Source organism: Morus notabilis, unplaced genomic scaffold (assembly GCF_000414095.1).
Source record: "Morus notabilis unplaced genomic scaffold, ASM41409v2 Scaffold418, whole genome shotgun sequence".
Lineage (NCBI taxonomy): Eukaryota > Viridiplantae > Streptophyta > Magnoliopsida > Rosales > Moraceae > Morus > Morus notabilis.
In genome coordinates this window covers 45,607-59,109 of record NW_010358034.1, presented here as the reverse complement: position 1 = coordinate 59,109, position 13,503 = coordinate 45,607, and the positions used below count along the sequence as shown (strand labels likewise).

The 13,503-nt window shown below is 37.8% G+C and overlaps 1 protein-coding gene and 1 pseudogene across 1 annotated transcript; one reads left to right on the top strand and one right to left on the bottom strand.

Moving 5' to 3' along the window:
• The first annotated feature begins 4,479 nt into the window (after positions 1-4,479).
• LOC112095405 lies at positions 4,480-4,860 on the top strand. Its single transcript, XM_024177335.1, has one exon. The coding sequence runs from the start codon at positions 4,480-4,482 to the stop codon at positions 4,858-4,860; it is 381 nt and encodes a 126-aa protein (XP_024033103.1).
• A 3,761-nt stretch (positions 4,861-8,621) lies between these two features.
• LOC21388272 lies at positions 8,622-12,597 on the bottom strand (annotated as a pseudogene).
• Between the last annotated feature and the right edge of the window lie 906 nt (positions 12,598-13,503).

The following is a 13,503-nucleotide window of genomic DNA, read 5'->3' as shown; positions in this document are numbered from 1 at the left end:
GTGTACAAATGAATCAAATACAGGGAAAAAGATGCGGTTACCTAAGGAATGCATTTTTTTAAAATGATAAGTGTGGTTAAAATTGCTACGAGAATGCTACCACATTTAATAAAAGTTGTATTATTTTAAAATAACTTTATGTTATGAAATGATGCTAAGATTTATTTAGATTCATACATACACACATATCCGGAAAGTTAACCATGTTTACCATTATTCCTCTTATGTAGCCACACGGAAACATGGTTCGCCCACGTAGAGAACACTTGGTTCAAGAACTATGAGGGGATTTAGCTGCCACCATAGCTAACTTACGAGCTAGACTGGAGGCTCAAGAGCACGAAAATAGAAATTTACGGGCACAGTTAGAGTAAAGAGACCAGGAACAGGAGCGAAAAAGAGCGCCACCTATTCAACCGGCACCTCAACCAGAGCCTGCGGCGATGCCAGAAATGGTGCCATAGGCTAGGCCTGTCGTTAATCAGGGACCCTTATATGTGCGGTTTCGTAGGATGAAGAAACCAGAATTTGAAGGTTCCACTGACCCACTAGAAGCTGAGGAGTGGTTAACTTCACTCCAAACAATTTTGGATTTCATGAATCTAACGGAGCAAGAAAAAGTTCTTTGTGCTTCGTATGTATGAAAGAAAGATGCCCGCTACTGGTGGGAGACAGTAGTAATGAGAAGAAATGTGGCAACAATGACATGGAATGAATTCTTAGGGAAATTCAATGCTAAGTACTATGATACTGTAGGTTTCCGAGCTCAACAAAATGAATTCAATAATTTAAAGTAAGGTGATATGATTGTTATGGAGGCTTGTCGTAAGTTTGATCGATTGGCAAGGCTATGCCCACAGCTAGTGCCAACAGAAATGGAAAGGGTGCGACGGATGTTAGTGATGTTTCATCCCGAAATAGCTACAGTGGTAGACAGTGGGAAAAGACCACCCACAACAATGGCGCATTGTGTTGGTAGAGCAGTCCGAGCAGAATATCACCTGGCCTAAGCTAAGGAGGAAATAGCCAACTTCTGGGAAGCCACGAAAAAGGATCAAGCCCATGCAAAACAAACCCAAAAGGGGAATCAAAAGAATAATCAAGTTGGTCAAAGTAACCAAGCTAACAAGACGGGACAAGGAAATCGACCCCCACAGAGTCATCCACAGAATAACCAGAACCCGAATAAGAAGAAGAGAAATTTTGATGGAAATCGAAACTTTAATTCCCAAAATCCGCAACAGAAGCAAGAACGCAACACGAATATAGTGGAGTGTTCTAAGTGCGGAAAGAAACATTCGGGTGTATGCCATTATGGAACAAACAGTTGCTATACATGTGGCAAAGAGGGCCATTATTCCTGGAACTATCCTCAGAATTTAAATAGACAACCTACTAGCCAGGCAAATGCGATGCAGATAAGAGTTAAGGAAATGTAACCTCAACAAGATAGGGTAGAAGCCCCGTCGCAAACCAATGCTAGGTTGCTGGCATACACGAGAAGTGATGCAGAAGCTGGCACGTCAAGAGTCATGATAGTTCAGCTTACTATTGCTTAGCACTCAGCATACACATTATTTGATTCCAGTGCATCACATTCGTTTGCATCATATGGATTTGCTGAGAAGTTAAAATATGCTAAGAATAGAATTGGTCAGACATTTAGGACCACCCTGCCTTCTGGGGAAATTCTATTGTCTGAATTTAAGCTAGAGTATGTGCTGATAGTTATAGCTAATAAGGAGCTATACACAGATCTAGTCGTATTAAGTGCCGATAGTTATAGCTAATAAGGAGCTATACACAGATCTAGTCGTATTAAAGATAATCAACTGCGACATCATCCTAGGAATGGATTTCTTAGGAAAATATCAAGCTACTATCGATTGTCATAATAGAAAGGTGATTTTCTGACTCGATGGGGAAGAAACTTTTGAGTACGTTGATCGCTCTAAGCATACCCCTAGACGAGTAATTAATGCAATGGAGGCAAGGAAACTACTTACTAGTGGTTGCGAAGGATATTTAGTACATATTGTGAACACGACTAAAACTGATAAGTTGCAACCAAAAGATGTGCTGATAGTTCAAGAGTTTCTAGAAATCTTTCCGAAAAAATTACCAGGACTGCCACCAGAACGTGAGATTTCATTTGAAATCGAACTTTTACCTGGAACGGCACCGATTTCTAAGGCTCCTTATAGAATGGTTCCGATAGAACTTAAGGAGTTAAAAATGCAACTGCAGGAATTAATGGACAAAGGATTTATCCAACGAAGTTATTCACCTTGGGGAGCCCCTGTACTGTTTGTAAAGAAGAAAGATGGCACATTGAGAATGTTTATTAACTATCGTGCGCTCAATAAGGTCACAATAAAGAATAAATATCATCTGCCCAGGATCGATGACTTATTCGACCAACTCAAAGGGGTGGCAATATTCTCAAAGATTGATTTGCGATCTGGATACCACCAATTGATGATTAAGGAACAAGATATACCAAAGACGGCTTTCAGAATGCGTTATGGACATTACGAGTTTCTAGTAATGCCGTTTGGACTAACTAATGCCCCATCAGCTTTTATGGATTTGATGAATCGTGTTTTCAAGGAATACTTAGATAAATTTGTTATCATTTTTATCGACGACATACTAATTTATTCAAAAAATCATAAGGAACATGAAGAGCACTTGAGAATTACCCTTCAAACGCTGAAAAGACATCAGTTATATGCTAAATTCTCTAAGTGTGAATTTTGACTCAATGAAGTTCAATTCTTGGGGCATGTAGTTTCGAAAGATGGAATCTCGGTGGATCCAGCAAAGATTGAAGCTGTTATTAACTGGCCCGCACCAAGAAACGTAACAGAGATTCGTAGTTTCTTAGGTTTGGCCGGATATTACAGGAGATTTGTAGAGGGTTTTGCAAAACTAGTTGCACCACTCACTACCCTCACGCGAAAAGAAAAGAAGTATGAATGGACGGAGAAGTGTGAGGAGAGATTTCTAGAATTGAAACGAAAGCTAACTACTGCACCAATCCTTACAATCCCAAAGGATGGAGAAAACTTTGACGTATACAGTGATGCTTCCAAACTAGGGCTGGGAGCGGTACTGATGCAAAATGGAAAGGTAATTGCGTATGCGTCTAGACAATTGAAAACACATGAGAGAAACTATCCTACTCATGATCTTGAATTAGGAGCAGTAGTTTTTTATTTAAAGATATGGATGCATTATTTATATGGTGCACAATGTCAGATTTTCACTGATCATAAGAGTCTAAAGTATTTCTTCACTCAGAAAGAACTTAATATGAGGCAACGCAAATGGTTGGAGTTAGTAAAGGATTATGATTGTGAAATCCTTTATCACCCTGGAAAAGCCAATAGGGTAGCTGATGCTTTAAGTCGTAAGACTACTGAATTAAGTTATATGTTATTGGATAGATTTCCAACACCGTTACAAAATGATATTCATTCATTAGGGTTGGAGCTAATTACAGGCAAATTAGCCACTCTACAAATACAACCATCTATTTTTGACGAGATGGCAGAAGCACAACGTTAAGATTTTACTCTTGACAAGTATTGGAAAGAAGCTGAGGAAGGAAAAGAGTCGGAATTCAAAGTCTCTGATAAGGGAATACTCACATTTCAAGGAAGAATTTGTGTTCCAAAAGATGAAAATCTTAAGAGTCAAATTCTTTCTGAAGCTCATAATACCCCTTATTCGATGCATCCAGGAGCGACTAAGATGTATCAAGATCTAAAACAACACTTTTGGTGGAGATACATGAAAAATGACATCGTGGACTACATTAGTCGTTGTTTAACATGTCAAAAGGTTAAAGCAGAGCATAAACGTCCAGCTGGAGAGTTGCAACCTTTAGATGTTCCAGAATGGAAATGGGAGTATATAACCATGGATTTTGTGGTGGGACTACCAAAAACAAGTGAAGGTTATGATGCAATATGGGTAATTGTTGATAGATTGACTAAATCTGCTTATTTTGTACCCATAAAAGTGACGTATACCCTAGAAAAGTTAGCAGAGTTGTACGTCACCAACATAGTTAGACTGTATGGAATACCTTTATCCATTGTCTCAGATCGGGATAGCCGCTTTACCTCAATGTTTTGGAAGAGTGTACAAAAAGCCATGGGCTCAGAATTAAGATTTAGCACAGTTTTTCATCCTCAGACAGATGGACAATCATAACGTACCATCCAAACTTTAGAAGATATGCTTAGAGCATGTGTGATGGATTTTAAAGGAGCGTGGAATAAGAAACTATCATTGATTGAATTCTCGTATAACAACAGTTATCAAGCTTCAATCGGTATGCCACCATATGAAGCTTTGTATGGAAGAAAGTGCAGATCTCCCATTCATTGGTATGAAACCAGGGAGAAGCCGTTGCATAAGACATAATTCATTCAGGAGGCGGTTGAATATATCCAGAAAATCCATCAAAGGATGAAGACGGCACAGGACCGTCAGAAAAGCTATGTTAATAATCGTAGAAGACCCTTGGAGTTTAGTGAAGAGGATTCAGTCTTCTTGAAGATCGCACCTATGAAAGGTGTTATGCATTTTGGCAAGAAAGGCAAATTGAGCCCAAGGTATATAGGACATTTCCAGATTATCAAGCGAATAGGGAAAATAGCCTATCGATTGGCTTTACCGCCAGAATTAGCTACGGTACATGATGTATTTCATGTCTCGATGTTAAAGAAGTATACACCCGATCCATCCCGTGTTATAGAATATGAACCGATCCAGGTTCACGAAGACATGACTTATGAGGAACAACCGGTGCAAATACTTGCACGGGAAGAGAAACGTCTTCGTAATTGAAGTATTCCACTTGTAAAGATATTGTAGAGGAATCAAAAAGTAGAAGAAGCAACATGGGAATGCGAAGATGAGATGAGAATGAAGTACCCCCATCTGTTCTAATTTTTGAGGACAAATTTTTAAGGAGGGGTGATTGTCATGACCGAGAAATTTATCAAAATTATTGTATAGGATAATATTCTCTAGAATCATTTGTATCATTAATATAAATACTTTTATGATAAATATTTGTTGATATAAGTATGGAATAGCAAGTTATAAGCTTAAGTTCAGAAATTTCTGAACTACGATGTAGTTACCGATTTTCAAACTATATTTAAGAAAGAAATATGTAATGTTTTGTTAAGCCCACAAGTGGGTAAACACATGAATGATAAGTTTAAGAAATGGAAAAGAATTGAAATACATCAATTCTAGGGTTTTAGAAACAGTCAGAACGAAAAACGGACGAAAAAGGGGTTCGGAAGGCCGAACCGAGAAAATTAGGGTTTCGACTGATTTGAGTTGACCGAGTCAAAATTTGTTGACCAAGAGTCGACCAAAACGTTGCCCTTGAAAAGTTAGTCACGAGTGGTCAAGGTTGACTAAGTTGACCATCTGTCCGACGAACGCGTATAAAACGCGTACCGGATAGAAATTAAACTGAACCAAAATAGGATAATTATAAGATTATCAATGGTTGAGATTAAAAGTGAAAAATGGGAGAAGGGCTAAGATTATGCCATGTGGCATGAGTGGTGGCCGGGCAAGACTTAATGGAGAAGAAAATGAGAGATATTTGTGGGATATGTTGAGAATTTTGCAAAAAGTCCATGGAAAAGTCAAGATTTCATTTTTTGGACTTTTGCTTTAGGGGTGGTCGGTTCACTAAAGGGATAAAATGTGAGAAATGTTATTTCTCATGCTCAGAACAGAGGGAACTCAGCCAAAGAGAAAGGAAGAGAAAAAAATTCATCCAAAGTGAGAAAAGTGAGTTTTGATCGAAATTGACGGAACGACACCGCTAGTTCGCGTCATCGAAGCTTGTTCTTCATTTTCTAAGGTGAGAATTCGAATTTTTCTTGTTATTTCCCTACCATGGATGCACCTAGAAGAAGGGCATGAAAATTTTTTACTTAAGATGATGATTAGCTTGTGATGATTAAGGACTCAAAAATCTACTGGATTAAGGATGAAATTTTTGATTATTTGACTTTGTTCTAGCCTATTTGGCCATGGAAAATTTTGTGAGAACTTGGGTGAAACCCTAGGAATTGTGATATTATTGATGATAAAATGGAATGAGAAAGTATGTGATTAATGTTTGGTGGTGGAAACAATGGATAAAACGAGCTAAGGTTAGCTCGGGAAACATGAAGAAATAGGCGGAACTCTGCCGAAATTTAGTTTGAGCTTTTTCACTTAAACTGGATTTCAAGAGATTTAAGTGTGAAAAGTAAGGTGATTTGATAATCGGTGATGTATAGAAACCGAACACAATAAGAATTCATAGTTTTGGACCGAAACTGAAAATTTGGCCATAACTGAGGAACGTGTATGGTTTTAGTGCAAATTCTTAAGATAGGAAATATTTTGGGATTGAATACCAAACATAAGGATTGTAGACCTTTCCAAATTGAATTTTAAATGTATTATTGATCTTAGATTTTGAATCTAATGATAAAAAATTCATGCAATAGGATCGATTAACAGTTGAAGTTGGAAAGCGCCAAGTGAGACAAAGGACGCATTGTTAGCGAAACATTTGTAAGTACAATAGTTTTTCTATGGCTATTTCACGAACAAGCTTACTTTTCTATGTTGCACAAAATTGTGCATATAGTAGAATTTTGAATGTTAGATACAATGTGAATATTAGATACAATGTTAAGCATGTATCTACAAGACTTAAGTAGTCGTAGAACTTTATTCTGCAAAAAGTATGTAACGATGTTAAGTCAAAGTCAAGTTACGAGAATGAGTTAAACTTTAACAAAAAGTTAAACTCATGATGAATTGCTCAAAAATGCACAAAGTCATAAGATTTAACTAAAATTACAGTTTCAATGAGAAAATTAATAAACGGTAAGAGACTAAACGTCATGTTTGTACTAGCCTTCGAAGGAAAGGTTATTATGAGACTATGAAAGAAATGAAACCGTGACTGAGCTGGATTGGTTAGCTACCCCACTCCTCGCTGGTTATGCACGCTATGGTACAACAGGACAGAGCCCATAAGAAGTAAAAGACAAGAAAATGAAAAACGGAAACCATTTCATATAAAGGTTCGGTATCTGTAAAGAAGAATGAAAAGAATGAGAAACACATAATGAAAGTCGTTCAGAATGTGAAAAAAAATAACGTGAATGACTAAAACAAGATGAAAGTAGAACAAAGTATGTAATGAAAGAAGAAGAACATAAGCTATACATGTTTTAGTAGTACAGAACGTATCAGGATATATGAAATGAATGCATATATGGGTATGCATAATTATTGCATCTGTTATGACCTATTGATACTTGCTGAGCGAAAGCTCATTAAGTTTGTTCGTGTTGTAGGAAGCTCGGGTAAGGCACCAGCTCCCTGAAACTTATTGATGGGCATGCAGGGAGGATGTAGCAGCGGAGTGTGGGCAAGTGGGTTGTAGATGCATCACGTGTTTTGAAAATGTTGTTGAACTTTATGTGTAAAAAGTAAATAGTGTTTTATGAATATGGATGACTTATGTAAAGAAAGCTGAGTTCACGAGACAATGAGGCTATGCATAGCAATCTCTAGTCACAAGGTATGATTAATGCAGCGGTGTGCTACATCATTTCACAAATAGTGAAAACAGAATGCTACAACAATTCACAAATAGTGAAAACAGAATGCTACAACAATTCACAAATAGTGAAAACAGAATGCTACAACAATTCACAAATAGTGAAAACAGAATGCTACAACAATTCACAAATAGTGAAAACAGATTACTACAGCAATTCACGAATAGTTGAAAACAGATTGCTACAACAATTTATAAATAGCTGAAAATAGATTGCTACAGCAATTTACGAATAGCTGAAAACAGATTGCTACAGCATTTAGACGTACATGGTAAAAAAAAAATAGCCTGGATTTTTAAGAGGTTATAACTAGTGAGTAGTAGAGGTTAAGAAATGTTAAGTATGAACATAGGATGATGATCAAAAGTTAGGGTCGTCACAATTACATAAGAGAACCTGCTGTTTTAGAAGGATACTCTAACGTAAGTTGGATATCCGATACACAGGATTCTAAGGCTACCAGTGGATATGTATTCACCTTGGGTGGTGCAGCTATTTCATGGAAATCCTCTAAGTAAATGGTGATAACCAGATCCACGATGGAAGCTGAGTTCGTCGCTTTGGATAAAAGTGGTGAAAAAGCTTAATGGCTTAGACATTTCTTGGAGGAAATTCCGGATTGGCCAAAACCTGTACCTGCAATTTGCATACACAGTGATAGCCAATCAACTCTTGGTAGAGCACACAATACGATGTATAATGGTAAGTCTAGACATATACGTCCTCGACATAATACCATTAGACAACTGATCTCAACAGGAGTCATAGTCATTGACTATATAAGGTCGAAAGACAATATTGCAGATCCGCTGACCAAAGGACTAAATATAGATCAAGTTGAAAAGACATCGAGAGGAATGAGACTGAAGCCCATAGAATACATAGGTCGAAGTAGTGGAAACCCAACCTATCTAACTGGAGATCCCAAGATCTAGGTTCAATGGGACAACTAAATTATTTAGACGAGCCGAGTTCACTGTGGGGGTAACCCCAGCCTATTCCTATGATGATAACAGTGAAACCTGTACGAGAAGAGGTTAAACCCGTAACAATCTGGAATATTCGGAGGCCCCTGCTGAATGCTTCATTGAACAGGATCCTAGTCTGCATAGACTGAAACCCAAGAAGCCATGATGAAGAGCCACAGGAACCAAGATAATCACACCAAATACTATATCGTACAATCGAGCCACAGAGACGACCAATTCCTAAAGTATCGTAGACTGTAGAAATGAGCGAAGTACTTGGCAAATCAATATCATGCCCCACCCAGTGGGGATAAATGCCAATAGACTAGTGAAAATGTCCATGAAATTGAAGTTTGTGAACTTCAGCAGTGCAATAATCACAAGTATCCCGAGTATAATGACAAGAAACTGGACCAGACGGTAGTATATGTGCTCTTTTGCTACATATCTGTCCCGAGCATATGCTATCACCACATATATTCCAAAAGCCACCAGGACATAGATCCAAGACAACAAATATACAATGATGCTTTTATTTCCAGATGCAATATCAAGCTGGTACACAATACCATATTGGAAAAAGAAAAAGCGGAGATCCAAAATTACCTCCAGCAACTTTCCCCATAAGCCAGTGGTTCTCAAATGATCCTGCTCCTCATACCACCATCTTTCCCAGCTCTGCTCAGCTTTCGCAAACACACTACCACGAAACCAAATCCAGTTCATGAAGTCATCAAAATCATCTACAGTCTTCAACCAATCAAAACCTGAAGGATTAAAGACAAAGGGAGCCATGATCCATGAGGCGATGAGAAACCAACTAGAGATGGTTAAGGCTATGTATACAAACATGTCCTTAGCTACAGCATTATGCGATGCATAAACTATAAGTATCAGCCCAAGTTCAATAGCTTTTATGAAATGGCTACGAGCGTAGAGTCTATAATTTTCTGCAAAACTCTTGTGCTGAACTACAAAGCCACGTCCAGTGGCACGATACTTTGCACCACCATGAAGAATAGTTCGGCCAAAGAAGTGGGTACGAGTTCCCATCGAGAATGTGTAGAAAACAGAAGAAAGCTGGAGCTGCATTGTCAAGAGATCCCAAACAGCCTGCAGGAAACCATGCTCGAGAGAGTTCTCCACTATCATTGGAAGGGCAGTGAAGAGACCAAGTTGGATGATGAACTGCTGATTCAAGATTGTACTAAGTGCTTTATTGCTATAGTTCGACAAAGCAGAACCTTCGATACCACTAAGAGCCAGATACAGACGGCCCCACAAGAATGCATATACTGTCAGAATAACCATCATTGTGTTTAAAAAGAATCCCACTGTAGTGTAAAAGAATGACAACATTCTAAAGAAATCCAGCCTATGACCCAGCCTATGGACAGCTCTGCCCAATACTTGCTCAAGGAAGCTCAAGTATCTTATTAAAAAAAGGTAAAAACAACAGCTTGTAAACCTTTTTATTAAAAAAAAATTAAGACAAAACTGAATGGCAATGTACTATATTTTGATAATCACTTGGAATATATATCTAGAAATTGTTTGCTTGTTACAACAAGGTCGCTACTTTTCCAAGAATTATCCATCAGTGTTTTGATTTGGCACTTTATATCATTAAAACATGATTTAATGGTCTTTCTATGCCTCCCTTTGAATGTTTATACATATGAACAAACTTGTTAATTTTTTTATTTTTTTATTTTTTTTTGCAGCATCTTGAGGATTTTGTTGCTCAATATTTTCGCTGTCGAGCAAATGATATTCTGGTCACATGTAAAGCTTATATGGAGGGCGCTTTGGTTGGATCCAATATCAAAGATAGAGTGAACAACCAAGTTAATCAAAATAGTGGCTCAAAGGAATTCAAGTCTGCCGTAGCTGGTATGATGAATTTGCTCGTTACAAGTTTCTCGCGAAATGGGACGCCAGGGTGCGTGGTGCATCGACTTCCAGCTTAAAATTAATTTAACGAAGTGGCACCAACATAAGGCAGTAATAATTGTATATTCGTAGGCTTGGGAGAAGCAATTTTTTGTAATCTTTTTGATATATATATTTTGGAGTCACTGGGGTAAGAGTAAATATTATAGGATGACCTGGATGATGAAGAGTTTCTAATCAGTTTATATATGCCTGATTGCTGCAACATTTAACTGAAAGGAATGACTAACTTTTCCTTACTCTGCTGGTTTTTAAGTAATTTTACAGTCTCTGTACAAATTGACGTGCAACCTTAACTAAGAGTGATTTCTCAAACCTGATAACGACCTTTATTATATGTCATTCTCGATGGATTAAACAGATTTTGCATATGACAAAGAAAAAGTTTCTGTTTTGTGATTCCACGACTGTTTTTAATTCTTCTAATTAAAAATTTTAAAATACCCACATTTTTTAATTTTGAGAAAGTTGCTTGTGATAAATCAAAAAAAAAAAAAAAAAACTTGTTCGTAGACTAGAATCATCGTTGTAAATTTCTTTAACGTTGTTTTCTTACACAGCGTATTGGGAAGATTGAGAGTTGGAAAAATATATGGCCAATTGGCCATTGAGTGTTGGGTCAAAGCCAACACAAGACTCTAAAATGGAATAAAAGATAACAATCAACACAAAAGGATTTTACCAAGGTTCGGGCAAAATGAATTACCTTACATCCCCGTTGAGCTCTCTCACAAGAAGCGCTTTCACTATTAGATCAAAGATTACACCCTCACAACTCACAATCTCAAAGAGACTAACAATTTGCCCAAGAAAGATTAGAAGAAAGAATCCCTAAGAACGTTTACAGAAGAGAAATCAGAAACCCTAGAAACACTCTGATTTCCTCTCAGCACTCAAAACGCCCAAATCCTCTCTTTCTCTCTCTACAATTGCTTTCGAGTCTCTCTCTCTCTAGAAGTGAATAGAATGATCTCGAATAAGGCAGAAGCAACATTATATATCTCTTTCTCTCTCTACAATTGCTTTCGAGTCTCTCTCTCTCTAGAAGTGAATAGAATGATCTCGAATAAGGCATAAGCAACATTATATATCAGAAATACAGATAGCCTTCACCGACTTATCAAAACCGTACACGTGTGCACCTAGGATTGGCAGTTCATTAACTCTTACTCTTGTCAAACGACAAGTCATTTTTTATCTAATAGGAAAGCTGCAAATTAGATGATGTCATTTTACTTGGAATTACTCCTTCAAATTCCACCTTGATTCCAAGTAGAAAACAACCATCCTAATTATAGCTCTTGTGAGGTCATGGCTTCACTTACCTTCTTCACGTTATGCCAAAGCTGAGCAAGTCTAGGCATTTTTTGGAACTTACTGAGTGGAACAACTTTAGTAGCCATGTCTGCTAGATTGTCTTCAGTCCCTATTTTCTCCAGTTCGATTGTTCCTTCTTCAAACTTGTCTTTGATGAAGTGGTGTCTCACATCTATGTGTTTTGTTCTTTCGTGATACACTAGATTCCTGCATAAATGAATGGCAGATTGATTATCTGAATATATCACTGAAGAACCTTCCATCACTTTGAGTTCCTTCAATAATCCCTGCAGCCAAATTATTTCTTTAAAACCTTCAACACCAGCAATGTACTCAGCTTCGGTGCTTGAAAGGGCCACTACAGGTTGTAGTTGAGCCTTCCAATTTATGCAACTTCCTCCGAGTGTTATGACATATGCTGAAGTTAATCTTCTCTTATCTCTGTCACCTGCAAAATCAGAATCAACAAAGCCTTCCAAGATCAAGTGACTAGTGTTACATTTGTAAATCAAACAATATTCTAATGTACTGTTTACATATTTAAGTAACCACTTCATTGCTTGCCAATGTTCATGTCCAGGATTGGACATATATCGACTTAGTACACTTACTGCATAAGCCAAGTCTGGCCTTGTGCAAATCATTGCATACATTAGTGATCCGAGTGCACTTGAGTATGAAACATCTGACATTTCTTGCCTTTCTTATTCTGTTTTTGGTGACTGATCCACAGAAAGTTTAAAGTGTCCAGCCAATGGAACCCGTACTGTCTTTGCTTGGTTCATGGTGAATTTTTGTATTACTCTCCTCAGGTATTCTTCTTGAGATAGGTACAACACCTTTTGCTGCCTATTTCTCTTAATATCAATTCCTAGTATCCGCTTAGCTCTCCCTAAGTCTTTCATATCAAACTCCAAGCTAAGTATTTCTTTCACCTGATTGATCTCCCTAGATTCCTTACTTATGATCAACATATCATCTACATAAAGTAGAAGATAGACTGACCTCTCTGAACCAGCATCTTTGTAGTATAAACACGAGTCATAATCACTCCTTTTGAACCCTTTCTTGATCATATAATGATCAAACCGTTTGTACCACTGACGTGGTGACTGTTTAAGTCCATAAATAGACTTTTTTTAACAAACATACCTTCTCTTCCTTACTGTTTCTTTCAAAACCAGGGGGCTGCTTCATGTAGATTGTCTCATTCAGATCTCCATGCAAGAAGGTGGTCTTAACATCCATTTGTTCTAGCTCCCAATCTCTTTGAGCAACTATTGCTAGAATCGTCCTTATTGTCTTATATTTGACAACTGGAGAAAAGACTTCCGCGTAGTCTATTCCTTCAACTTGCATAAACCCCTTGGCGACCAGCCTCGCTTTGTATCTTTTGGGGTCAGTTGCTGCGATTCCATCCTTGAGTTTATAAATCCATTTGCAGTCAACTAGCCTTTTGTTCTTTGGCTTATCTACCAGGGTCCAGGTCTTATTCTTCATTAGAGATGCCATTTCTTCATTCATTACTTGTTCCCACTTGTTGGACTGAGGACTTAACATCGCTTCGTGATAGCTCTTTGGTTCAAGTCCGACTGCCT

Bases quoted from the DNA above. Each gene is read 5' to 3' on its own strand.
- LOC112095405 (XM_024177335.1), top strand. From the start codon at position 4,480: ATGAAGACGGCACAGGACCGTCAGAAAAGCTATGTTAATAATCGTAGA.